The sequence below is a fragment of the Anopheles funestus genome, chromosome 2RL (assembly GCF_943734845.2).
Source record: "Anopheles funestus chromosome 2RL, idAnoFuneDA-416_04, whole genome shotgun sequence".
NCBI lineage: Eukaryota > Metazoa > Arthropoda > Insecta > Diptera > Culicidae > Anopheles > Anopheles funestus.
The window spans coordinates 11,533,746-11,557,514 of record NC_064598.1 but is presented as its reverse complement, the minus strand read 5'-3'; the positions used below and the strand labels follow the sequence as shown (position 1 = coordinate 11,557,514).

Sequence of the window (23,769 nt, the reverse complement as noted above, 5' to 3'; positions counted from 1 at the left end):
CATCGGTATTGAGGAATGGAAAGGTGATACATAACACACAAAACGTATCTTGTTTGATTCTAGAGCTTTTATTTACTAAATAAAATTTGCATTCAAAAACAAAATACAAATTTTGCATTTGAAGCCGCATTCAACGTTCAGCGTAAGATGAGGTCCGTTTTTTTATAATCTCGCAAGCCAGCATTGACCAGCCGCTATTGCCGAAAAAACCTGTTTAGGCTGCTTGTTTCTCCTCCGAAACACCGGTGGTAGCCGATGCGACAGACTGTCCATCGTCGCTGTTATCCTGGCACGATAGCGACGGGAACTTCTGGTACAGAGCAGCACGGTACTTCGGATGGCTGATACCGTACACAATCGGGTTGTAGACGGCGTTGGCCTTGGCGAACAGCGAGCCCCAGATGGTGGCCAGCGGGCTGATCGGAGCAGCCTTGAAGATTCCGGTGTAGTTGATGACCAGATACGGAGTCCAGGCCATGAACCACAGCGAGATGGTGACCAGGGCGACCTTGGCCAGCTTCATCTCGGTGCTGGTGTTCTGGGCTTCCTGCGAACGCAGCGAGGCAACGTTCATCTTCTTGGCCTGTTCGCGCATGTTCTTCTCGTGGGCAGACACAGCCTAATGGGGGAAGAATGGTTATTTATCGCATTTTTTTTGTTGTATTACTGATTATCATACCTGGATGATGAAGATGTACGAGTAGATGATGCTGAACAGAGGCAGGTAGTACACGAAGCCAGAGTAGATCAGAATGTATGATCGGCTGGTGAAATCCTGCGACAGATAGTCAGTTCCGCAAGCGGTCATGTTGCCCTCCGGGACATATCGGTTCCATCCGAACAGAGGAGCCAAAGTCCAGAGCAGAGCGAACGCCCAGATACCAAGAATGCGCAGCAGGGCTCCGTTGTTGGACATCGGTTTCGCCGAAAGACCCTTCACGATGACGTTGTATCGGTCAAACGCAATCATAGTCATGGTCCAAATCGAGGCACAACCGAACAGTGATCCAAACATGGCGTAGAGTTCGCAAGCGAATGGGCCAAAGACCCAGGTCTCGTGCCAGCAGTTGATCACCATCGGAGGAGCCATTGTAAACATCATCAGGAAGTCAGAGAAGGCCAAATTGACCACCAGCAAGTTGGAAGGGGTTCGGAGTGCCTTGGTATTGGTGAAGATGTAGATAACGCAACCGTTGCCGATGATAGAAATCACGCCAAGGATGAAGATGGCGAAGCCCAGGATCGAGTGCCACAGCGGGTTCATCGGCGGGAACTGGTACCAGTGAGCGTCCACCATGTGGAGCATCTCCGCTGGTACCTTATCAACGACGGTAACATTGCTGACCACCGTCTGGGTCCAGGCGCTGAAGTGCGGCTCTGCGAAGGCTGCCATCTCGATGCTAAGGCGTTGAAAATTATCTCACAACACGAAGACGTATATCACATCCACAAACTCTAAACGAGTCGCTTGTTTACTAGAGTGGCTTGGCCACGTACACACTGCTCACTGTTTTGGATAAGCTGAAGAAAATCGCTTTTCAGGGCGAACTACTCCAGACTTACTGTAGCTACTTGAGAACTCTACTCAACTGATCACCGGTGTTGTACCAAGAAACAACTCGTCCTTCTGCCGGGAGCGACGGGCTTTTATAGCGCGGAAAATTGGGCAGCCCACGTTGCACTAATTCGATTAGTTATTTCGTGCACGGTTTCGGCGGTACCGCGAACCGCGGTGTACGTATTCATAATTTTGAAACCCGCTAATTCTTAATACCAAATTTTGGTGCTTCTTCTTTTGTCAGCCTTCATAGAGCACGCGTATCGCGGTACGCCTTGTTGAAAAAAAAAGAACCCTGACCAGCGGATAATGCGCCACGGGAAATTTAATTGTGCCGTAGATGTTCATGTAGTAAATCGAGTTTTATGCACGAGCTTCTCATTATTAATAATGATAAATGAAGAACACACAGAACACGGTGTCCCACTACACTTTCCGCGAATGAGTTAGAACAAACCATCGTTCTCACATTCCAGAAAAGCTTTTAGAATGATTCATTTAAATACTTTACTTGATTAATTTTTCTAAGAAAGACTATACATTTATCAACTAATTACCATTTCATTGAATACATATACATAAAGCCATGTTGGCGGTTTAAGCAGTGATTTTAATGAAGGGCTCAGTAAAGAATTCGGTCCATACTCAATCATTTCTTTATTTATCATATTTGGAGTTACATAAGCTTTAGTTTTAATAGCCTGAGTAATGTACGGGAAATATCTTCCTACACGTATAGTTGGATATGTTCGTTCTCTGAGGTCTAAATGTTTTAGAATTCTCTTTAAAATACTTGTTTAATAGATACTAAAGAATAATGGAAGGTCTTACTTAGTTTATTGGACTTAAAATTTTGTTCATTTCTCTATGCCTCTCTCTCTGCTTCCCTCTTTTTATGCATCTTTCTTCGGTTCAACATCCTACTGGTAATGATTATTATATAGACTTTATTCTGTTCTACTGCGAGGGACCAGTCGAGGTGAGATTTGATTCACGGCTTTTGGTGTACTTGATCGCAAACTGATCGCAATCTTTATGATACGTCTTCTTTTCTATGCTAATAATGAAACCCTGGAGGTCTTGATTTCTCTTTTGTGTCTTTTCTCGACTGACCGGTCTATGTCTTTCTGTAAACGAAAAATTAATTTCACACACATCAAATGGGGGGAACGAGAATATTTCGTGTAGTTTATTTTTCAAATTAACCCAACATACTGGCATTATCACAATGAATTTTAATTAATTTCCGGAAATATAATTTAGTTAATACCATTTCCAAATTTGCAGCATATCGCTGTTAGGTTTAGGTTTCACATTGATCGGCAGCAGTCGCACATGAGGCCACGGAGGTTTGATCAGATGAATTGTCCTTCCGAAGTGCCAACGACGGAAAGCGCTTGTAGAGAGCTGCCCGATACTTCGGATGACTGATGCCGTAAACTATCGGATTATAAACGGCATTAGCTTTGGCGAATACCGATCCCCAGATTGTTTGCAGCGGGCTGATCGGGCTGGTATCAAATATTCCGGCATAATTTATAACCAGATACGGTGTCCAGGCCATGAACCAGAGCGTGATCGTAATGAGTGCCACTTTGGCTAGTTTAATTTCCGCATTCTGTTTCGATGCATCGGATGAGCGTAGAGAAGCGACGTTCATTTTTTTCGCCTGTTCTCGCATGTTTCGTTCGTGTGCAGAAACGGCCTGAATGAAAGAAAAGATACGAATGGCGAGTGAGTTTAAAGCTTGAGTAGCTATTATTAATGAGTTTTAATACCTTGAGTATGTAGGTATAACAGTAGATGATAAGTGAAAGTGGCAACCAGTAGACGAACACGGAATACGCATAGATGTAGGATACACTTAGCCAATCCTTCGAGAGATAATCCGTACCGCAGGCACTCATGTTCCCTTCCGGTACGTAACGATTCCATCCAAACAGGGGCGCTAGCGTCCAGATAAGCGAGTTGACCCATACGAAGAGAATTCGCATCACCGATCCAACGTACGTGAGCGGTTTGGCGGACAGGCCCTTCACGATCACATTGTATCGATCGAAAGCGATCATTGTCATGCTCCAGATGGAAACGCAACCCGACAGTGAACCGAACATACCGTACACTTCGCACATGAGCGGCCCAAATACCCAGGTCTCGTGGTAAGAATTAATGATGAGCGGTGGAGCCATCGTGAACATCATCATGAAATCGGCAAAGGCCAGATTAATCACCATCAGGTTAGATGGTGTTCGGAGACCTTTGGTGGACGAGAAGATCAGAATCACGCATCCGTTTCCTACGATGGAGATCAAAGCCAGCACACCGATCGTGGTGGCCAGTGCTGCATGCCACTTGGTTTCCAGCGGTGGAAACTGATACCAATATGTGTCAACCAGATGCAGCATCTCAGCGGGCACCTTATCCACCACGGTCAAATTAGCTACCGAGATCGTCCACGTTAGTGCTTGCGGACTCTGTGGACCGGTGATGGCTACGGGTCTTTCCATGATGTCCGTTTCCGGGACAGAAGAAAGAAACTTTATTTATGAGAACACGCACAGACTGTTAAAGGTATGTATCAAAAGCTCCTTGGTACTGGTCACTATCGGATATGGAAGGTACTGCACGACTCAATCTGAAAAAAGTGCCGTTGTATCATATTTATAGCGAGTTATAGTATATTGAGCGATCACAATAATTGAATTAGTGAATAGCAATAAAAATTTTCCGATTGACATGTATCGGAAGAGCTTAACCCATGAGATTAGCGCAGCGCACGGCAGTATCGGAGCACACCAGGAGTAATATTCGCCCTTGCAAGAAATCCCCAATAAGGCGTCATACTGTCGTTGCGTCAATAGCTGTTATGATTGCTTTACGATTGCTTCCATCTAGTCCGCTATGCATAATGAGAATCAGCCAACCAGGTTGTGGTTCATCGAGAAGCAATGGTTCACTGGACAGGGTAAGCCGTTATTGCTGAGTTAGCTGTGCTATTCCATTCACACGTCTGCGCAAAAGCGAATCAGTACGCGATTTTGGGAAGAATTTTCCTTCGTTCATACCATCATAGCAACCCGTTGGTAGCTGTTGTTTGGCTGAAAGCAGCAGCAATAGAACATGGCGTTTGCTGGCAATATACAAACATTTCGCAAAAATTGTGCCTCTCAATATTTTCCTTTCCAAATTAGTGCTAAACAAACGCCCGAAGAGTTTGACGAGAATGCGGAACAATTTTCTACGGAGTACGATAACAGCTTTGTGCCGTTTAGTAACTACTCCAAACCAGGTAATGTAATGTGTTCTTGTGATGATTTTACAGTACATTGTTATACTGATTTGGCTTTTCCCATCAGTACTGCGCCGTGAGCAGCTCAGAGAAGTGTACAAGGAAAAGTTGGCACTAACCTTAATGAAAAATGTGAACGAACAGTTGGAAACCATTCACCGCCAGGAAGTGGAACGGAAACAGCTAAGAAAGCGGAAGAATTACTATATGGCAAAGGAAAACGAGCACGATCCTCAGTACAGTCTGCAGCGTACGGATGATGTGGTAACCTTTTGGAGCTATCGCGCTCGTCGAAATGCTAACCATCGTCGAAATAACGATTTCACAAAGTCCCACGACGAGAAGCTGGACATTCAGTTTGAATAAATGGGTGGTTCGATGAATTTCAATGCTTATCATTCTTTGCTTTATTGTATTTCCTTAAGTACAAAACCATCAATTTTTAAGCTTTCTCATCGGAGGCCTGGGTAGCACCAGATGCTACCGACTGCCCATCGTCCACTGGTGCATCCTGGCACGATAGCGACGGGAACTTCTGGTACAGAGCAGCACGGTACTTCGGATGGCTGATACCGTACACAATCGGGTTGTAGACGGCGTTGGCCTTGGCGAACAGCGAGCCCCAGATGGTGGCCAGCGGGCTAATCGGAGCAGCCTTGAAGATTCCGGCGAAGTTGATAACCAGATACGGAGTCCAGGCCATGAACCACAGCGAGATGGTGACCAGAGCGACCTTGGCCAGCTTCATCTCGGTGCTGGTGTTCTGGGCTTCCTGCGTACGCAGCGAGGCGACGTTCATCTTCTTGGCCTGTTCGCGCATGTTCTTCTCGTGGGCAGACACAGCCTTCAGAATGAAGGTGTACGAGTAGATGATGGTCAACAGAGGCAACCAGTACACGAAGATGGCGTAGATGATGATGTACGAGCGGCTCAGCCACGTCTGGGTCAGGTAGTCGGTTCCGCAAGCGGTCATGTTTCCTTCCGGCACGTATCGGTTCCATCCGAAGAGCGGGGCCAGAGTCCAGAACAGAGCGAAGGCCCATACGCCCAGGATGCGCAGCAGGGCTCCATTGTTGGTCATTGGTTTACCCGAGAGACCCTTCACGATGACGTTGTATCGGTCGAAGGCAATCATGGTCATGGTCCAGATCGAGGCACAACCGAACAGCGATCCAAGCATGGCGTACAGTTCGCAAGCGAATGGACCAAACATCCAGGTCTCGTGCCAGCAGTTGATCACCATCGGCGGTCCCATCGTAAACATCATGAAGAAATCGGAGAAGGCCAAATTGACCACCAGCAAGTTGGAGGGCGTCCGGAGTGATTTGGTGTTCGTGAAGATGTACATCACACAGCCGTTACCGGTCATCGAGATCATTCCGAGCATGAAGATGGCAAAGCCCAGGATCGAGTGCCACAGCGGGTTCATGGGTGGGAACTGGTTCCAGTGAGGATGCACCATATGGAGCATCTCTGGCGGGACCTTGTCCACCACCGTCATGTTGCCACCACCGCTCTGCGTCCAGGCATCGAAATGGGGTTCCACAAATGCGGCCATTGCGTTGCTGTAAACGAGAGTTTAATTGATTTTCCAAATTCTCCACGATCCCATTTCTCAAAAATCTTACTTTGATAAATGTAAACTGACACCGTTAAACAATATTCAAGCTGAAGAAAATCGTTGCTACACGAACTACTTCAGCTATGCACAGTGATAAGAATCTTTCACTCTGGGATTCCCTACACCGACTCAAGCATTTCTATGCACCTGCAAGCTATTTATACGGGCAAGAATGCAGTTCCCTTCTATGTCGCCATGCATTTAGTAATTGAATTATGTTAAAGGGTTTATCATCGTAAGAAGTATGCAAACATTCCGAAAGAAGCAGGAAGGCAACTAAGAATTGATTCGTACGGTATCGATTAGCTTCTTCTAGCTGAAAACGTGACATGTTTGGGAATGGATGAAAGTGCAATTGTTTTGAATGTAGACGGGTAAATGTTTTGCAAAACTTTAGATATTATGTTACGCGAAGCGACACATGGCACAGTTAGATATTCAAGCTAGCATTTGTTATTTTTTTAATTTACGATAAAGTCGTCGATGAATTCCTAACGATTGTACCTTCATTACATTCCTTACAAATTGGCCGAAAGATGAAGATTGGGAAAACAAAAAGTATCGAAGAGCTGCCCAAAGGACACAGAGAAAATCCAGAATCAAAGATGAAATTATTTTTCCTTTCTTCGGCAGAAGATAAAGCAAATCCTCAACCAATCGAAGACATTCTTGGTGCATTGAAAAGGTGGGATGTTGTTTTGTCCTATTTTCATACCTTTTCCATTCAGATTGATGAAAGAAACTATATGCAATTTTATTGTATGGAACAATTTATATAAGTTTTCATATAAATTGCATAAATAAGAACCTCCTGTATAACGACAAAAACGCCGAAACGGATTAACACTATGTGGCTGACGGGTTTTTATCCGATCGGGCCGTGTCAGCCACATAGTGGATGACACTTTTTTAACACTGGAAAATATTTGGTAAGGAGTGATATCTAAAGGCGGCAAACTTAGCAGTTGTTCTTCTACAAAAGCAAATGATTCTGTCGACCGGTAAATTCACTTCATGCAGTTGATTGGATTGTGCTCTATTGTTGAGGCAAGCCTTCCGGTTTTATCTCTTCTTCTAACTCCAATTATCTAAATATATCTGGTGACTCATAAACGCTATCATTAACATCGGATATAACCGGACTCAGAATCGGAGGATACTATTGAGTGTGCAAAAAATTAGCACAACAAACAACATCATGAAATCGGTTCAAAAAATGATTAGGTGGCATTCGGCCAATTTACTGAACATGTATCATGTGTAACGTGTTAACACGTTTACTGCCATGGTACATGTTCAGTAAATTGGTCGAATGCTACCGAATCATGTTTGTTAAGCGAATTTTTTGGTAGCTCAATAGTATCAGCCACATTAAACACAGTTAAACACGTTATAAGAGATTTGACTGTATTTCAGTGTCACGGTCAACAGTAAGGAATGGGAAATGGAAGATCCTATTGATTTTTAAATTTCATTGCATATTGACTCCGTGTTTTTACGCAAGTGGTTCGACATCTTACGCATTTTTCCAGGTGTGGCGTTTACATTCCTTTACGGTAGGCGCCTTAAGTCAATTTGTACCGATAAAAGGGGTAATTCAATTAGAAAATAGTTAAGAATAGTAAGAAGTACCATTTCTATAAAAACGACCGATAACCGGGACAACGTACGCAGTCTTTGTTTTAGCGCAGAGCAAGTTACGTGTGTAGGAAAAGGTACATTGAAGTAGTTCGATCTCGATCGATTTTCTTCAGTTGTGTGGAACGCAGATAGAAGGATTAAATTTTTAGTATTTGCGAAATAAGGTATAATAGTCACTTGTTGCGATCGATCATACGGCAGAAATTGTGTTAAATCCAAAACTTGTTTAAAGATGGCCGCATTTGTGGAACCCCATTTCGACGCGTGGACGAGCGGTGGTGGCAACATGACGGTGGTGGACAAGGTCCCGCCAGAGATGCTCCATATGGTGCATCCTCACTGGAACCAGTTCCCACCCATGAACCCGCTGTGGCACTCGATCCTGGGCTTTGCCATCTTCATGCTCGGAATGATCTCGATGACCGGTAACGGCTGTGTGATGTACATCTTCACGAACACCAAATCACTCCGGACGCCCTCCAACTTGCTGGTGGTCAATTTGGCCTTCTCCGATTTCTTCATGATGTTTACGATGGGACCGCCGATGGTGATCAACTGCTGGCACGAGACCTGGATGTTTGGTCCATTCGCTTGCGAACTGTACGCCATGCTTGGATCGCTGTTCGGTTGTGCCTCGATCTGGACCATGACCATGATTGCCTTCGACCGATACAACGTCATCGTGAAGGGTCTCTCGGGTAAACCAATGACCAACAATGGAGCCCTGCTGCGCATCCTGGGCGTATGGGCCTTCGCTCTGTTCTGGACTCTGGCCCCGCTCTTCGGATGGAACCGATACGTGCCGGAAGGAAACATGACCGCTTGCGGAACCGACTACCTGACCCAGACGTGGCTGAGCCGCTCGTACATCATCATCTACGCCATCTTCGTGTACTGGTTGCCTCTGTTGACCATCATCTACTCGTACACCTTCATTCTGAAGGCTGTGTCTGCCCACGAGAAGAACATGCGCGAACAGGCCAAGAAGATGAACGTCGCCTCGCTGCGTACGCAGGAAGCCCAGAACACCAGCACCGAGATGAAGCTGGCCAAGGTCGCTCTGGTCACCATCTCGCTGTGGTTCATGGCCTGGACTCCGTATCTGGTCATCAACTTCGCCGGAATCTTCAAGGCTGCTCCGATTAGCCCGCTGGCCACCATCTGGGGCTCGCTGTTCGCCAAGGCCAACGCCGTCTACAACCCGATTGTGTACGGTATCAGCCATCCGAAGTACCGTGCTGCTCTGTACCAGAAGTTCCCGTCGCTATCGTGCCAGGATGCACCAGTGGACGATGGGCAGTCGGTAGCAACGCAGGCCTCGGAAGAGAAAGCGTAAGACAGAAGAAAAAAACAATGTGCAAGCTCACAGGGAAAGGTACAGGAACTGAAAAAACGAACGAGTTTCGGGTGATAAATAAAAATGTTATATACAGCATTTAAACAGTTTTTTTTTCATTCATTAATCGCTAATATTGTGTGACAATCATTTATCTTCGTCAAAACTGCTAATATTCCAATCAGATTCCTCGTCTATTTTAGCCTTTTGGTGATCGTATTTTTGCTGAGAACGTAAATATTCTTCGGCTATTTGCTGCTGCCCACTTGGCACGGAACTTCCAGCAGCTTGAATGTAATCTGCTTTGTCCAAATTAAATAGTACACGCTTTTTGGGAATTGGTTTCGGTTGTATTGACGTTCCGTCATAAATTCCACTGTTGTCCGGTGGATTTTCTTGCGGCACTATCATCTGCGTATGACTTGTCCCGATTGCGGGATGAATTGTCTTTATTGGAGTATGCAGCAATCGTTCCACGTGCTGATCGTAGCTGGAAATAGAAGATCGCTTAGCCATGTTGGGTACTGTGATGGATTCTTCCACACCGGACATATGTGTCACGTCCGCATGAACGGTGATAATATCGTCATCGGTAAGTTTAATGGTAGGTCTGTACGAAGGTTTCTGATTCCCAGGAACCGTTACGGAAGTTTTGCTCTTAAACATATTTAGATCGGTCGATTCAATTGCACCCATTTCCGGAAGGTGCAACTTTTGCTTTGAGGGAAGTAACTCTAGTGCTGAAGATGCTTTCAGTCGGGGTTGGGTCGTGGGTACTTTAGTGGAAGAGGGATGCATTCCTTTTCTCATCAGGATCGGTTGATCGACCGACATTCTCCGAGCCACTCCCTTCGCTTGCGGCGTTTCTTCCACTTTGATCCGCGCTAATTGATCCACCTTCGAGAGCAACTGGTTACGAGTAATGAAAAAATGGTTGTGCTTTTGTTTTTGAACTTCCCTTCGGTCTGCTAGGGCTTTGCAGGCCGTATTTAAATTATCACCAAACAATTGCTTCGATTTGGGATCGACTCCGATCGCTTTTAAGCGTGCACGGAATTGAGCCAAAATTTGTTTTTTGGGCGAAATGAGTAAGGCGTTGTGGGAAGATTGAGGCTTAGAATCCTTGGACGGTTCTGGAGTGGCAGCAACTACGGTACGCGGGGCATTCGGAGATAGTTGACGTTTCCCGGCGGCTTCAATGGTGTGGCTCATTTCTTCCTCGCTTTCAACTTGTTCCGATTCGGAAGAGATCACCTGGCTTTGTACGTTGGTTTCAGTCGTCTCTTTGGTGAAATCAGCTACTGATTCACTTTCTATGATAACTGTTGGAAGAGTAACCACTTTTAAACCGGTCGAACTGTGGGGGACCTTTTGGTTAATATGCGTGATAGCGGCGGTATTGAGCTGATTTGTACCATGCTCTACAGTTCGTGCCTGAAGCAGCAGCTTCTCTATCTGTTCTATCTTTTGTGTATATGCCTTTTCGAACGATCCAATTGCTTGTTGAGTTTGCTTTTGACTTATTTCGTACATTTTTTCCAACTCTTTATATCTATCCTTCCAAACGCTCTCTTCTACATCTGGCGTAGGAGTATTTCTTTCGGACTTCTCCATGTTTTGAATAACATCAACAAGATTCTGTTTGACGGTTTCGATTTCCTGGTTCAGTGTTTCTCTTTCACCCGTTTTCCAGCTTTCGAAAAGTTGCTTTTGCTCTTCCAAAAAGCGTTGCAAATCGGACTTTGAAATAAGTTCTGCGGAATGGGCTGGATCCTTCGGTTGGTTATTCGGGACTGCAACGGATTCTACCGCCGGTGGTGTGTCTGTCTGCGTTTGTGCTTCTTTGTCATTTAAATCCTTATCATCCGTAAGATTGCTTTGAATGCCAACACTGTGGAGTATTTTTGCTGGCGGCTTCTCCGTAACACTGCTGCTGTCCTCGGAACAAACGCGACATCGGTGGTGTTTCGTTCGCTGGTTGTGAAGATCCTTTTCTGCTGCATTTAGTCGTTCCTTTAGCTGTTTCACTTCCAGCTCGAGTTTAATGGTATTGATCAGGTTGGTGTCCGTGCTAGACGGTTTACGATCGAATGTGGTTTCCGCTGGCCGCACAATGCTTGCATGTTTCCGTACCATATGGGCACTCAACAGTTCTGGGCTGATGAAATTTTTTGTACACTTCGAACACGGATAAATGACGTTGGCTACTTGTGCGTGTTGATGTTCCATGCTTTCGACACGTTGTAACTTCCTTTGCAGCACGGTCACCTCTTCGTTGCGTTTCCGGTTCATTTTGTCAAGCCGTGCATTTTCCTCCTGTAAGCTCTGTATGGTGTTTCTAATTTCCAGCACTGTTTCATCAAGAAACTGCTTGCAAAACAGCAGATATTGAATGCTGAATTGTGCTAGCACGAAGTATTTTCCAATGGCCGGATCGAGAATTCGATTGTTTAATACACTGCCGATAGGTACTTCCGATATGTGGGGAATGAATTCGTCGAGTTTCTCATAATCCTGCTCGCTCACAATACCATACGGATCGATGGAAGCTGTAAACGAGGTGGCAAATAAAGGCGAATCTTCGTTTAGTACAAAGTGGAGGACAACAAAAACAGAAGCAAAACTTTTACCAATGAAACGCCAATCGATGCAATGTCCTGCGGAAAGCTCACGTATTGTAAAACCAGCTTCTCTAGCGATTTTCGGAAAGTTATGATGCCATTTGTATGACATAATTATCGTTCGAAAGAACAGCGGGTTTGAGGGTTTTGCGACACTTCGTTATGTATTGCTACCACTTTGCTTTATTATCATCTCTGAATACGACAAAATGTATATCACTTGCAATAATGTGCATCGTAGATGCTTATGTTTCCTTTAATGTGAAGGTTGAGCGCAACGACGTAGCGACCCTAACGTAACCATGGTAACGACATTGTGCAATACAAACAAACCATGCAAAGCTTACCTTCCGAATGGGAAAGAACTTACTGACAAATCAGGTCGGCAGAACGCGTGCATCAAATCAGTTCCAGCTGTCCTTCTATTACCAGTGGTTCAATATCGCGATATCTGAACAAATGTACAGCACCGGCACGAATGTTGACCGAGTGTTCACCGCCCGCCAGGGAATATTCTCCAACGTCTTGTCTTGCTCTAGCGAATACGTGGGTGTTCAAATTTGGTGCCACTCGACGTGCCCGTTCATCGTCTTGATGGTTTTGTGGCATGTGACGAGTGACCAGCTCTTGAAAATGCGTTTCCACACTGTCGTGGAAGTCGTGCGTAAACTTTTGCTCCGCTTCCGACAGTCGTTTAGATTTACGCGGTCTGCTAGACTCAACGTCAAGAATGTGAGAGGCGTATGTTTCTAGCTTTTGTAATCTACATCGCAGATAGCTGGCCACTATGAATCGAATCCTTTCTACTTCCATCCGATGCACGATATAGAGCAGATCATTCTTGTTTGCTGTGGCAAGGTTTTCTTCCATGTGCACCAGCTGTATCATGACCATCTCCACCAAGGCCTCTTCATAAGGGAGCACATCGGGGGCAAACTTTTCATTTATCCACGCACGTTGAAGGGCTTCCAATACCTAGGGATAGGATTGCATGCGGGATTAGGTACAGGATTTTGTTATCACTTCATTGTTTACCTCTTGTGAGGACATTTGTATCTCCTCTTCATCGTCTTCAAGCTCCTCGGCACCAGCGTTTTCCGAACCATTGTAACGCAAATCTGTTTGATAGCTTCTTTCTGTTTGGTTTTCGGAATCAAATTCACTACTCTCCATCACACATGAAATGTTATTTAAATTTCTTGTGGGATCCAAACGAACTGATTTGCGCGCGAATTTTATGACACATTTGGACAATCAGAATGCTCCACGCGAAGATTGGACAAACATGTACGATAAAGCATTTTTATTTCATCTTCGCAAAACTCGGAAATCTCAATGGTTTACAAACAGGGAAAATATATGTAATATTAACACCATTCAAGCGTGTTTTTAAGCATGAATATTGGAAATCAGTATAAAAATAAACACCAGAATTATTATTTTTGTACGGACGCATCCCGCTGTGATATTCCAAACTGTCAAACGTGCTTCTTGTACCGAACGGTAGATGTCGCCAAAACCACAATAACATTTTGTTTACATTCTTTCCGGACTGGATTATTTTGCTACAGCCAAGCTCGCGCGACGTGTGCCTTAACGTTTGGGTGAAAGTGAGTCGAAATAAAATCCCTGCCTGGGCGTCACGTAACGATGGCGGACCAAGAAACTAATGGTTATAACGATGAAGCAAGTGATTTTAAGCGTAAAAGCAATGCTGGCCTTCGCGAGATCGACCCAGAGGATGATGGCGAAGAAGCGAGCAAACAGTCGGAAAAAGTGCAGGAGTACATAAGGAACATACTGAACGAACGAGTAGCTTTGGATCGCAAGTATCCCATCGCTGATCGGTTGTTGCAAATGGGTAAGTGATATTACGAACATTCCTTTCGCACCGTATATGACCAAAAGTTGTTTTGCAGAAGTTGAAATCGCACAAAAAAATGGTAAACCGCCCGCAAGACGGTACATCGACATTTACCGAGAAAAGCCCATTAAGCTGCAGGTGAAGGTAATCGTGCCGGTTAAAGAGCATCCCAAATTCAATTTCGTCGGTAAACTGCTAGGCCCGAAAGGAAACTCGTTAAAACGCCTGCAGGAAGAAACGATGTGCAAAATGGCAATACTGGGCCGAGGTTCGATGAAAGATCGCAAGAAAGAAGAGGAACTCCGGCTTGCAATGGACCCCAAATATGCCCACCTCAATGATGATTTGCACGTTGAAATTAATGCTTTAGGTCCGCCGGCAGAAGCACACGCGCGCATTGCATACGCACTAGCCGAGGTGCGCAAGTTTCTCATTCCGGACAGTAACGATTTCATCCGACAAGAGCAAATGCGTGAAATCTTGGAAGATCCGGATTGTGATCTGCCGGTGAAAAAAGCGTACAAAAGATCGATCACACCACATACGACTGTTCATGATGGTCCACCAGTATCCAGCTCACCAATACCTGGGTCATCACGGACGGTACCACCACAAAGAAAGATATTTTCAATCCTGGACAAAGCACGTGTCGCGCTAGAAGACAGCCATTTCTCACGGTAATGGAAGGTGTTCCCAAGAAGGTTTCTGGTCTTACGTCTTTTAAGCTTTTCGTTCGTTTTAGATCCACTAGCGTAAGATATGAAGAGCCACGGTATGAACGTGAACATTTCGAATCATCGTACCACTACCATCAACCACCTCCACCTCGACCAAAGTATGAGAGCAATAATTATAATGATGATTATCGAAGAGATTACTACCGCGATTCCAGTTCTTACTCCGGTAAGTACAGTATTAAGATTATTACCGTTCTCAAACAAACAAAGAGCCAATTTTATAAATTTGTGTAAACGTATAAACACCATAAATTATTTGCATTGGAATAATATAGATGCAACATCCGAGGAAAACATAAATTACGAGAATATTGCATATCTAAACTCTCATCCAGAATCACTGTCAGCTCCTTCGAAACCGAACACCACATCGATGAGCAGTCGATCGTGGAAATCGTCAACGTACAGTGGAAGTTCAACGCGAGAGCAAACCGATCTAAAACATCACGCCACACGGGATCTGCATTCGTATCGCCATACACCCTACACCCGACAGTCGAAATAGAATCGCGCACTACCGTCAGCACCTTTAACGGTCAATTTCTGTTCACTTATATTTTTCGTTACTACAAAAACTGAAGCGATGTTTTGTAAAGATTAAACATTTAATGTTTTAATTATGAGAATCGGTCTCATAGAGCAGTTAGTAATGCTCGGCGTTGAATTCCAATCTTTGTTGCAATTTAGACAACTAAATCTTAAGCATGCAACCATCATTTAATCAGAAGTAGCCGGTCTCTTACCTTGCTACTTGCTTGTTTTAAAAAATCTGATGCCAAATACGCATAAGAAGGTTCAGAATTGTTCTTGAATGAATTGAAATAAGGAGTAAAATATTTGTATGTGCTGAATTTCGTCGCAATAGAATGATTTTCTTTGGAATTTTATAGATTATTTATGTAACTTAATCAAACGATCATTACGCGATAAACTTGATTTAAGAGAAAACTGTCCACAATCACAAAACTTCCACAATATATAAAAATTTTACTGAACAGCTTATCAGGCACGCAATAACTATACAACAATGTACCAGAATAATATATCCTTATATTTCGAAATGTAATAAGTAATATGATCAAACTGATAAACAACCACAAACTTAATCATAAACAACTATAATAGAAAAAAAATAATCAAAGATGTTGTGTGAAGGACCGAAAGTAATTGTAAAATTATGTAAAACATATAGTGTGAAAATTGTAATACGAGCGAGAACAAAAGTAATAACAAACAAAACATAAACTGTCAAAAATTATAATAGCTTAATAGTACAAAATATAAATCACCAAAAAACAAGCGTACGTTCCGGAAATGCTTCTCATGATTAGCAGCTTAGAAACAACTCTTCTAAATAAGTTAAGAAATTAATGCAATAATTGTTCCACCGATTGTTCCATTGATGAATACAATTTACTGCCAATCAGAAGCTACTCGCGTTTCGTTTAAATTACGCTTCAGTTGGTGTGCTACGCTTCACCACTACATATGAATCCTGATGCTGCACCCGTTTCCCACTATAATCGACAAACAATTGTGCTCAATTGTTCACCCATGGACGGCCAAATATCTACCAAATGATTACTTGATAAATCACCACCATCATTTTCAACATTATGGCCCGTTGATTCATGTGTTCGTTGAGATATGATTTTATTTATTTATTTTATTTTGATTCTTGTAGGAAACTAATCATTGTGCAAAGGCGATTAAAAAACGTTTTCCATTACTGTAATGTGTAACAAGATTTTTATTTGTATTAGGAATCGTAATGACTGATAGTTTATCATCATTGTTGTACGTTTGCTTAATTTTTAATGCGAAAGTGCAAAATTTCTGCATTTATAAGCTTCAATTTTGTTGTTGTTGAATGCATCATAAATTACTTCTTTTTTAACAATAAAGTTAATCACGTAATTTGTTGCTAATTTTATTAGCGACTATGCCACACGCAAACTGCGTTTTTGAAATCCTTGTCGTATAACAATATCCTTAAAGTATTTTGTTAGATGTACGTTTGGTTCATTCCCGTTTCTTGGTTGGTGGTGCCGGTTTCGAAGGATAAATGGCAAATAGGGCCAGTTGAATACCGCTAAGCGTAACCGCAGCTACATTTTGTAACTATAAAAGGATAGAATGTATAAGAAAAATTATCGTACTCTATTGGGTCCTAGGGAGCCAAATCACTTACCACAACGAACACGTTGTTCAAGATGATACCGTACAGCAGCCAGCTAAGCCCAACGATCGTACCGGACAGGATCATGGCGAACGGCAACCCTTCGGTGCTTTTCCGACGAATGATGTCCGGCAACCCGAGTAGCGGCTGTCCAATCAGGCAAAGCATCAGCACGGTAATGATCATTCCGAAGCGATCCTCTACCACCGACGGATTCTCGATCTTAACGTAACCAAGCAATGTGATCGTAAACAGTGCCGTTCCACCGACCTGGCGCCAGAAGCTGGTACGCTCGGTGGGCGGTGTATAGAGCAAAAAGAACAGTGCATACGCTAAACTGATCGTGAGACCGACCAGATTGGCATTGGTCATAGCGGAATCGTTCATCAGCATTCCATGCTGAAGGAAGAGTACGGTACTGCAGAGAAATTGAGTGTCTTTAATGAAAGTTTTTATCAAGCGATTAATTCCCATCTTACAGTCCACAACCACCGACGAATGGCATTGCCGAAAACCCGTCCGTTGTGCCTTTCTTCCGGATGTCGTTGCATACAAAGCAACCGCTAAACATCTGTCCCACCGTTAGTATACCGGCCGCCATTCCGACCTGTTCCTTGTACGGTTGTAGTGCTTCCGATATTGCTTCCATTTTTGTGAATCTTTGCAACACTCTTCACTCACTCACTCGCGCAAAAAAGACGCAAACAGTCGCACGCGGTTATGCACAGCACAACAGAAATCTTCCCTCAAGGTCAGTGCGCGTTATGCTGCGCCAATGCTTCTCCGTTTGGTACCGCCCAGCTACTAAGCGACAGTTTTGTCCGAACGAAACGCAGCGGGTGATGATCAACCACCTTGGTCCAGCTGATGTGAGGGTCCGGGCGCTCAGTGTTTTGTCGCTGTGACTGTAGTAGTGGCGCAAGCATATACGCGATCCATGCTCTCTGCGCGCTGCTGACGGTGACGGTCGAGGTCAGCTCCGCAATCTGTTCTTCCTCCCGTATGTTTTGACGATCGATTACAATACGAAAAACGTGACTTAGCATGTTGCTCCTATCAAATGCGCCGGTGGGGAGTTGTATTTCACGCGGGCAGACAAAACTCACCAACATTTGTAGCCGTGATGCGTAAACTCTTTCACGCTTACCACCACGTGGTTGAAGATGACTGTTGGAAATGGATGGTTGCATATAGCTGAAATGGAGCTCTCTAGCATCGTTGATTCACACCTGAGAGAGGTTTTTAGCTGTGGGAAGTGCACGTCGCCATTTATCTTATCTTATCACTTTTATTTCTTTTTAGAATCTGTTTCGATATAAAGTGACAACGTTTGTACTTCGCGAACCATTGCTTTCTGGGGGGAATAATATTGATGTAATATGTTTTATATTAAAATTTTGTTTTTTTTTTTTAATTATCCTACTAACTATTTCAGAATTCATTTTCACAATTGTAAGGTAATAAAGAGTTTCGTGAAAGTTTTTTTATCCCTCAAACTGACTTGTGCTGTCAGTGAAAAAAACTGACTGTAGAACGTCGCATCTAGAATCATCCATGAGCAGACCGGATGATTTCGTGCCTACCAAATGGCTTATCAACTGTCCAGCAGGCAGGCCAAACTTTTTGGCGTCCAAATAACAACAGAAAGCAGAAGATAGAATATTTTGAATGGCGATCGTTGTTCACGGTGGATTAGCGTTGCTTTTTTCTCTCGTCGGCTTTGGATGCTGGATAAATGATAAACAGCGATAGCTGAACGGTGCACAAACCCATTGCAATGATTTTCTGAACCTATCGGATAGAAACACGGTAAACGTAAACGAACGGCTGATGGGCATTCCCATTCCCCCGTAACCTTACCACTATGAACGTGTTGTTGATGAGTAGTCCGTACAGAAGCCACAGAACGGTTGCACCGGTGGAGGCGAGTATGGCCGGCAGTGGCAATCCGGCACTGCTCTTGGCGCGAATAATGGAGCGCTGTAGCGAATGGCGAATGGTGTATGTATATAAATCGATTGTTTGTATAGATTTTAAGTCTATTTTTACTTACTAATTGAACAAGGGGTAAAGCGATGAAAGCGAGCGCTAGCACTGTCAGCACCAGTCCTAGTCGGTACATTATTTCGGGACTGTCACCTTGGGCGCCATATGCATAAAGGCCTGCCGTAATGGTAGCTATAGCAATCGTTAGTCTGTAGAAGGATGCTCTCAAATTTGCCGGTGTGTACCAACAGAACCAAAGCGAATAAAGTACGGAAAAGGTTAATGTAATAATGCTTGTCCAGATTAGTGCCGGTGCTTGAAGTTTTTCAGAATACTGCAGTTGAAGAATGGAGCTGAAGAAAGTAAACAAAGCACATAGGATTAGACTTGTGTTGTGAAGAACGATTGGTTTTCACAGGTAATCATCACTTACAGTCCACATCCACCGATGAAACGAAGCGGTGATACACCGACCGTAGTTCCACGGCGACGAATGTCGTTACAAATGAACCATCCTGCCAGGTACTGTGCCACCGTGAGTAACCCGGCAGCTTGTCCGATCCGTTCACGGTGCGGTTCGAGACCAGCTAACAGCGCCGTAGTAAACATGCTTCCACTGAACGATTTCACTGACACTGACGAAGAACGTGCGAGCTGGAAATGGTCCGTTTCTTAATGTGCGAAACTCTCGGCAGAACTCACGCAACATCCGGACCTCGCCATGGTGACAGCAAACACTGTGAGCGGAGATGAACTGGTGGAACTGGTTCGCTGATGTACAGATGTCTCAGACGAAGTGAGCAACGGAGTTAATCTCTCACATTAATCTTCACGAGGCCGTTGGAATCATGCTAACACTTATCTGTCTGTAAGCGAGAAACCGCTCATCAGAATGTTTGTTTTATAATCAACACCACGGAATGCGAACTTTCCTGTGACGGTTTGTAGCTTATCATTTTTTTCTTCTATTACCGGTTTACAAATAGTTAATGAAGTTAAATGGTGATATCTATTTCACTTGGAAAGCTGGTTCTTTTAGTGTCATTTTTAGTGTCTATTTTTAAAGAATTTAATTTCCTTTTAACTTTATTTCGCTACGATTTCGTGCAGCCCCATTACTCTCCCTGTTATGATCACGAAAAAAATCTTCCATTACGTGACATTTCTTGCCACAGTTTTAAATCACCATTTTCACACCATCATTCCATCCGTCCTATTTACCGCCTCATTTGGTGACATTATTTGCTACGAAACGTCGGTAAAACCAAAACTTTCTCACTTTCGACACAGTTTTCTAAGTGCAGTATTGCCTCCTTTTTGTGGGCAATGATGGGGTCTCTTTGTTTTCTGTAAGGATAAAAAAACGTAAACGGAAAAGCACAATTTTCCAGCCATTTTTGGCTTTTGTCCTGATGGCAAACATGTGGAAGAGCTTTCAGGTTCGTATGCGATTATTGCCCGCCGTAAGTGAGTGACGTCGATAAGATGGAACAGGAAGCTTCTTGCTATCGTTCAACACCAACACAATAGTCGGAACATGGTTTGTTTGTACGAGAAGAATGGCGTCTTCGAGAAAATGGCAAACGTTCCCATTAGCATGCAATTTTGAGACTTGCAGCACGAAACAATTGGGAAAGCTTTGTCGCTTTAGTTACCTTACGTTGATGCACTTTGAGGAATTGGTAGAATGAAAGGTACTTTATAAATCATACCCTATTCCCATTCATGAATGGGTGCTGGTGAAAAAAAAACACATTAAGCATAGTACAACAGGTTGAACAAACGGAGGACATTTTGTTGTTTCGGTTGAAATTTAAAGTGATCTTTCCGTTCCTTCACACCGTAACACTTTGGCAGAACATTAGTTCCACTAGAATAATGTCCTTGTTTTGTGTCTTATGCTTTTGTTCCGTATTTAAAGCAACTCTTTAAAGGTGAATTGAAGTTGTTACTTTAACCGTAAGGGGCGATATTCCAAATCATCTATATTGCATTCCTAAAAAAACGGGAAAATATTCCAGAGTGCATCAGCTTTTTTCCTTCAAGTTTAGTACATCTCCACCATCTACCATTATGATGATGATAATGATGATGTAGCAGACAAAACAAAACCAAAAAAGAAAAAAAAAACGATAATGTAAAATGGGGGCCGCTCATGGAAAATGTACTCCCGCAATTTGTGTACTCCCGCGTATGTTATTGCGCGTTATTCACCTTGATGGATACTGTACAGCTGGTAAAAGGGTCGTAATCTTTTCAGAACGATGACGAGCATGGGTACAGGTTAGGGTATGGTAAAGTTGTAGCATATTCACATTTACCAGAAAGCTGCATTTACATGCTGCGTAACATTAGCTTCAATTTTGTAATTGTTTCGGTGGATATGGGAAGTTGAAGACTTGTTCTGTTATTACACTAAAGATGCAGACTGAAAATTTTGGAAAGAGCAGTATTGTTAGTACTTTACTGCTTTACTAAAATCGTAATCTTAAATAAAAAATAGAAGAAATCAATGTTTGTTTCGATAAACTTTAAAACCAAGTATTTGTCAAGAAAAAAAACTCTAAAAACTTTATAAAATTTTATAAATTTGCCAATCTCCTAAGGCTATAGCCTTACCTTTTTTGAGTAATATAGCAAAATTTTATAAATTGATTTATTTTAATGCGAATTAGTTGAAATAAGTTTATTTTTACTCAAATAATGCTTAAAATAAAAAAAACAATTAAAAATATTACAAAAAATAAAAAAATTGTAAAAATTTGAAAATTTCCTAAGGCCTTAGCTTTTTTTTGAGTAATTTTGCAAAATTTTATAAATTGGTTTATCTCAATGCCAATTGGTTGTGATAAGTTTCTTTTCACTTAAATAGTGCTTTAAATTAAAAAAAGAATAAAAAATCAGAAAAAAATTTTAAAAAAATTTTCAACTCGAAAATTTCATAAGGCTTACCTCTTGCCATTTTTTTGAGAAATTTTGCAAAAAAATTCAAATTGATTTATTTTAATGCCAGTTGGTTGCAATGAGTTTCTTTTCACTCAAATAATGCTTTAAACAAAAAAAAAGAGTAAAAAATAATAAAAACTTAAAAAAATTAAAAAAAATTGAAAATTTCATAAGGCTCATTTTTGCACCAACTTTTGCCTATAACTCGAACTATATCTAACGAATCGTCAATCTTTAATCTGTGGTCGATAGACGGCATCAATGGCTACATTTTCTTCTTGGACGGCCATGCCCTCAGATGTCTGTGCCAGAAGTTATTCGAGGAACCAAGTTCCATACCCTGTTTGATAAAATGTAAAATTTTCCTCATTTTCGCACCAACTTTTGCCTATAACTCGGTCGGTAACCAACGGATCGCCAATCTTTAATCTGTGGTAGATAGATGGCACCCATGGCTACATTTTCTTCTTGGACGGCCATGCCCTCAGATGTCTGTGGCAGAAGTTATTCGAGGAACCAAGTTCCTTACCCTGTTTGAGAAAATGTAAAATTTTCCTCATTTTTGCACCAAATTTTGCCTATAACTCGGTCGGTATCCAACGGATCGCCAATCTTCAACCTGTGATCAATAGATGGCACCAATGGCTACATTTTCTTCTTGGACGGCCATGCCCTCAGATGTCTGTGCCAGAAGTTATTCGAGGAACCAAGTTCCATACTCTGTTTGAGAAAATGTAAAATTTTCCTCATTTTTCACCAATGTAGCAAAATTGAAAAATGTGATATATCTTAATGCGAATTTGTTGCAATCAGTTTCTTTCCACTCAAATAATGCTTTAAATTAAAAAAAGAATAAAAAATCAGAAAAAAAAATTTAAAAAAATTTCAACTCAAAAATTTCATAATGCTTACCCCTTGCCATTTTTTTGAGAAATTTAGCAAAATTTTATAAATTGATTTATTTTAATGCCAATTGATTGAAATAGGTTTCTTTTCAATAAAATAATGCTTTAAATAAAAAAAGAGTAAAAAATGATAAAATATAAAAAAATCTAAAAATTTGAAAATCGCACATTTTCGTTTCAACTCACGTATTTACTCTTTTTGAAACTCGACTTACCACGGCGACATGAGTGAGTAAGTGAAAAAAAGTCACTAAAACTCCTCGTGGTTTCACTCACCACGAAACTCAATAAACCACGCTTCAACAACTAAAATCAGAGCCGATTTGCCGAGAATTCACTGGCATTCAAGTCGATTTATTTATTTTGTATTTTGTCAATTGTCAAAATGTTTTCCAAATAGCTACCAAAAAGTACTGAAGGATCAATTATACACATAAAAAAGTCTCAAATTATGCATTTGTTTTCAAATACTACTATGTGATACTTCCTGTATTTCAATTTGAGCTGTTCTTGCTCAAAAAAGACAACATCAACTTCAACTTGACTTTAAGAGGTGAAGCATTTAACATTCAGGTGAAAAATTTCCCAATGTGGCGTCCGCTAAGAAGTAAGTCGTAGCTATTTCGACACAACGCAACAACCTTCATTTTAAGTATTCGCACACAAACCACCATACGTTGTTATCGGCCAGTTGTTTTTATGCTTATCATTCCCCAGCCATAGGTAGGTTAAATACATTTGATAAGGGTACCAATGCACCACGCTCTATGGGGTTGATGAAAGGTTTTACCTTGTTTATACGTGACCGTGTATCGAATTAAGTCATAGCCTTTGCTAGTTCCAACTCTGCGTGGTGTGAATATCTCCGTTCGAGCTGTTTTCTATGGAGCATTTTTTTTTGGGTGGACTAGTAATGGATCAAAGCGTAATGTTAGGCTTTCTCATCTATGCCAACTAATTTGTCATAACCATCGCTTCATCATCCAGCGGGTTTCCGTGTGGAAGGAGGGATCCTAACGATGACGCAACGTAATTAATGAAGATAATAACGAGAACTCTTGTTGGCATATTTTGTCGTCCTTTTTT

General features: G+C 42.4%; 11 protein-coding genes across 11 annotated transcripts in view; 3 read left to right on the top strand and 8 right to left on the bottom strand.

Annotated features, from left to right (window-relative positions):
• LOC125765893 (protein purity of essence) overlaps positions 1-23,769 on the bottom strand; it is a 267,808-nt gene that overhangs the window by 27,505 nt on the left and 216,534 nt on the right. The gene's annotated exons all lie outside the window — the stretch shown is intronic.
• On the bottom strand, positions 46-1,608 carry LOC125765961 (opsin-1-like). The gene is made up of 2 exons (XM_049431522.1): positions 680-1,608; positions 46-619 (listed from the first exon to the last, which is right to left on the bottom strand). Exons 1-2 carry the CDS (start codon positions 1,391-1,393, stop codon positions 215-217), a joined length of 1,119 nt encoding a protein of 372 aa, XP_049287479.1. The 5' UTR covers positions 1,394-1,608; the 3' UTR covers positions 46-214.
• LOC125765960 (ceropsin-like) lies at positions 1,748-4,447 on the bottom strand. The gene is made up of 2 exons (XM_049431520.1): positions 3,337-4,447; positions 1,748-3,263 (listed from the first exon to the last, which is right to left on the bottom strand). The coding sequence occupies exons 1-2, from the start codon at positions 4,063-4,065 to the stop codon at positions 2,862-2,864; spliced, it is 1,131 nt and encodes a 376-aa protein (XP_049287477.1). The 5' UTR covers positions 4,066-4,447; the 3' UTR covers positions 1,748-2,861.
• On the top strand, positions 4,519-5,231 carry LOC125765994 (uncharacterized). Its single transcript, XM_049431567.1, has 2 exons — positions 4,519-4,847; positions 4,915-5,231. Exons 1-2 carry the CDS (start codon positions 4,679-4,681, stop codon positions 5,211-5,213), a joined length of 468 nt encoding a protein of 155 aa, XP_049287524.1. The 5' UTR covers positions 4,519-4,678; the 3' UTR covers positions 5,214-5,231.
• On the bottom strand, positions 5,231-6,616 carry LOC125765963 (opsin-1-like). Its single transcript, XM_049431524.1, has 2 exons — positions 6,476-6,616; positions 5,231-6,412 (listed from the first exon to the last, which is right to left on the bottom strand). Exon 2 carries the CDS (start codon positions 6,403-6,405, stop codon positions 5,290-5,292), a length of 1,116 nt encoding a protein of 371 aa, XP_049287481.1. The 5' UTR covers positions 6,406-6,412; positions 6,476-6,616; the 3' UTR covers positions 5,231-5,289.
• LOC125765965 (opsin-1-like) lies at positions 8,113-9,550 on the top strand. Its single transcript, XM_049431526.1, has one exon. It carries the CDS (start codon positions 8,342-8,344, stop codon positions 9,443-9,445), a length of 1,104 nt encoding a protein of 367 aa, XP_049287483.1. The 5' UTR covers positions 8,113-8,341; the 3' UTR covers positions 9,446-9,550.
• On the bottom strand, positions 9,414-12,205 carry LOC125765911 (cilium assembly protein DZIP1L). The gene is made up of 2 exons (XM_049431441.1): positions 12,076-12,205; positions 9,414-11,994 (listed from the first exon to the last, which is right to left on the bottom strand). Exons 1-2 carry the CDS (start codon positions 12,176-12,178, stop codon positions 9,593-9,595), a joined length of 2,505 nt encoding a protein of 834 aa, XP_049287398.1. The 5' UTR covers positions 12,179-12,205; the 3' UTR covers positions 9,414-9,592.
• Positions 12,205-13,357, bottom strand: LOC125765982 (DNA replication complex GINS protein SLD5). Its single transcript, XM_049431556.1, has 2 exons — positions 13,102-13,357; positions 12,205-13,041 (listed from the first exon to the last, which is right to left on the bottom strand). The coding sequence occupies exons 1-2, from the start codon at positions 13,237-13,239 to the stop codon at positions 12,466-12,468; spliced, it is 714 nt and encodes a 237-aa protein (XP_049287513.1). The 5' UTR covers positions 13,240-13,357; the 3' UTR covers positions 12,205-12,465.
• Positions 13,667-15,971, top strand: LOC125765957 (KH domain-containing, RNA-binding, signal transduction-associated protein 3-like). Its single transcript, XM_049431517.1, has 4 exons — positions 13,667-13,927; positions 13,986-14,607; positions 14,673-14,833; positions 15,003-15,971. The coding sequence occupies exons 1-4, from the start codon at positions 13,717-13,719 to the stop codon at positions 15,170-15,172; spliced, it is 1,164 nt and encodes a 387-aa protein (XP_049287474.1). The 5' UTR covers positions 13,667-13,716; the 3' UTR covers positions 15,173-15,971.
• Positions 16,394-17,681, bottom strand: LOC125765986 (sugar transporter SWEET1-like). The gene is made up of 3 exons (XM_049431561.1): positions 17,326-17,681; positions 16,859-17,264; positions 16,394-16,788 (listed from the first exon to the last, which is right to left on the bottom strand). Exons 1-3 carry the CDS (start codon positions 17,493-17,495, stop codon positions 16,690-16,692), a joined length of 675 nt encoding a protein of 224 aa, XP_049287518.1. The 5' UTR covers positions 17,496-17,681; the 3' UTR covers positions 16,394-16,689.
• Positions 18,362-19,726, bottom strand: LOC125765984 (sugar transporter SWEET1-like). The gene is made up of 4 exons (XM_049431559.1): positions 19,266-19,726; positions 18,900-19,185; positions 18,707-18,826; positions 18,362-18,637 (listed from the first exon to the last, which is right to left on the bottom strand). Exons 1-4 carry the CDS (start codon positions 19,439-19,441, stop codon positions 18,539-18,541), a joined length of 681 nt encoding a protein of 226 aa, XP_049287516.1. The 5' UTR covers positions 19,442-19,726; the 3' UTR covers positions 18,362-18,538.

Bases quoted from the DNA above. Each gene is read 5' to 3' on its own strand.
- LOC125765961 (XM_049431522.1), bottom strand. From the start codon at position 1,393: ATGGCAGCCTTCGCAGAGCCGCACTTCAGCGCCTGGACCCAGACGGTG. The intron at 620-679 runs GTATGATAATCA...TTCCCCCATTAG, and splicing joins CGTACATCTTCATCATCCAG to GCTGTGTCTGCCCACGAGAA.
- LOC125765960 (XM_049431520.1), bottom strand. From the start codon at position 4,065: ATGGAAAGACCCGTAGCCATCACCGGTCCACAGAGTCCGCAAGCACTA. The intron at 3,264-3,336 runs GTATTAAAACTC...TCTTTCATTCAG, and splicing joins GTTATACCTACATACTCAAG to GCCGTTTCTGCACACGAACG.
- LOC125765994 (XM_049431567.1), top strand. From the start codon at position 4,679: ATGGCGTTTGCTGGCAATATACAAACATTTCGCAAAAATTGTGCCTCT. The intron at 4,848-4,914 runs GTAATGTAATGT...TTTTCCCATCAG, and splicing joins TAGTAACTACTCCAAACCAG to TACTGCGCCGTGAGCAGCTC.
- LOC125765963 (XM_049431524.1), bottom strand. From the start codon at position 6,405: ATGGCCGCATTTGTGGAACCCCATTTCGATGCCTGGACGCAGAGCGGT.
- LOC125765965 (XM_049431526.1), top strand. From the start codon at position 8,342: ATGGCCGCATTTGTGGAACCCCATTTCGACGCGTGGACGAGCGGTGGT.
- LOC125765911 (XM_049431441.1), bottom strand. From the start codon at position 12,178: ATGTCATACAAATGGCATCATAACTTTCCGAAAATCGCTAGAGAAGCT. The intron at 11,995-12,075 runs GTAAAAGTTTTG...CCTCGTTTACAG, and splicing joins CATCGATTGGCGTTTCATTG to CTTCCATCGATCCGTATGGT.
- LOC125765982 (XM_049431556.1), bottom strand. From the start codon at position 13,239: ATGGAGAGTAGTGAATTTGATTCCGAAAACCAAACAGAAAGAAGCTAT. The intron at 13,042-13,101 runs GTAAACAATGAA...TCCTATCCCTAG, and splicing joins TACAAATGTCCTCACAAGAG to GTATTGGAAGCCCTTCAACG.
- LOC125765957 (XM_049431517.1), top strand. From the start codon at position 13,717: ATGGCGGACCAAGAAACTAATGGTTATAACGATGAAGCAAGTGATTTT. The intron at 13,928-13,985 runs GTAAGTGATATT...GTTGTTTTGCAG, and splicing joins TGATCGGTTGTTGCAAATGG to AAGTTGAAATCGCACAAAAA. The intron at 14,834-15,002 runs GTAAGTACAGTA...ACTCTCATCCAG, and splicing joins CGATTCCAGTTCTTACTCCG to AATCACTGTCAGCTCCTTCG.
- LOC125765986 (XM_049431561.1), bottom strand. From the start codon at position 17,495: ATGGAAGCAATATCGGAAGCACTACAACCGTACAAGGAACAGGTCGGA. The intron at 17,265-17,325 runs GTAAGATGGGAA...ATTTCTCTGCAG, and splicing joins TTCGTCGGTGGTTGTGGACT to TACCGTACTCTTCCTTCAGC. The intron at 16,789-16,858 runs GTAAGTGATTTG...ATCCTTTTATAG, and splicing joins TGAACAACGTGTTCGTTGTG to TTACAAAATGTAGCTGCGGT.
- LOC125765984 (XM_049431559.1), bottom strand. From the start codon at position 19,441: ATGTTTACTACGGCGCTGTTAGCTGGTCTCGAACCGCACCGTGAACGG. The intron at 19,186-19,265 runs GTAAGTGATGAT...TACTTTCTTCAG, and splicing joins TTCATCGGTGGATGTGGACT to CTCCATTCTTCAACTGCAGT. The intron at 18,638-18,706 runs GTAAGGTTACGG...TCTATCCGATAG, and splicing joins TCAACAACACGTTCATAGTG to GTTCAGAAAATCATTGCAAT.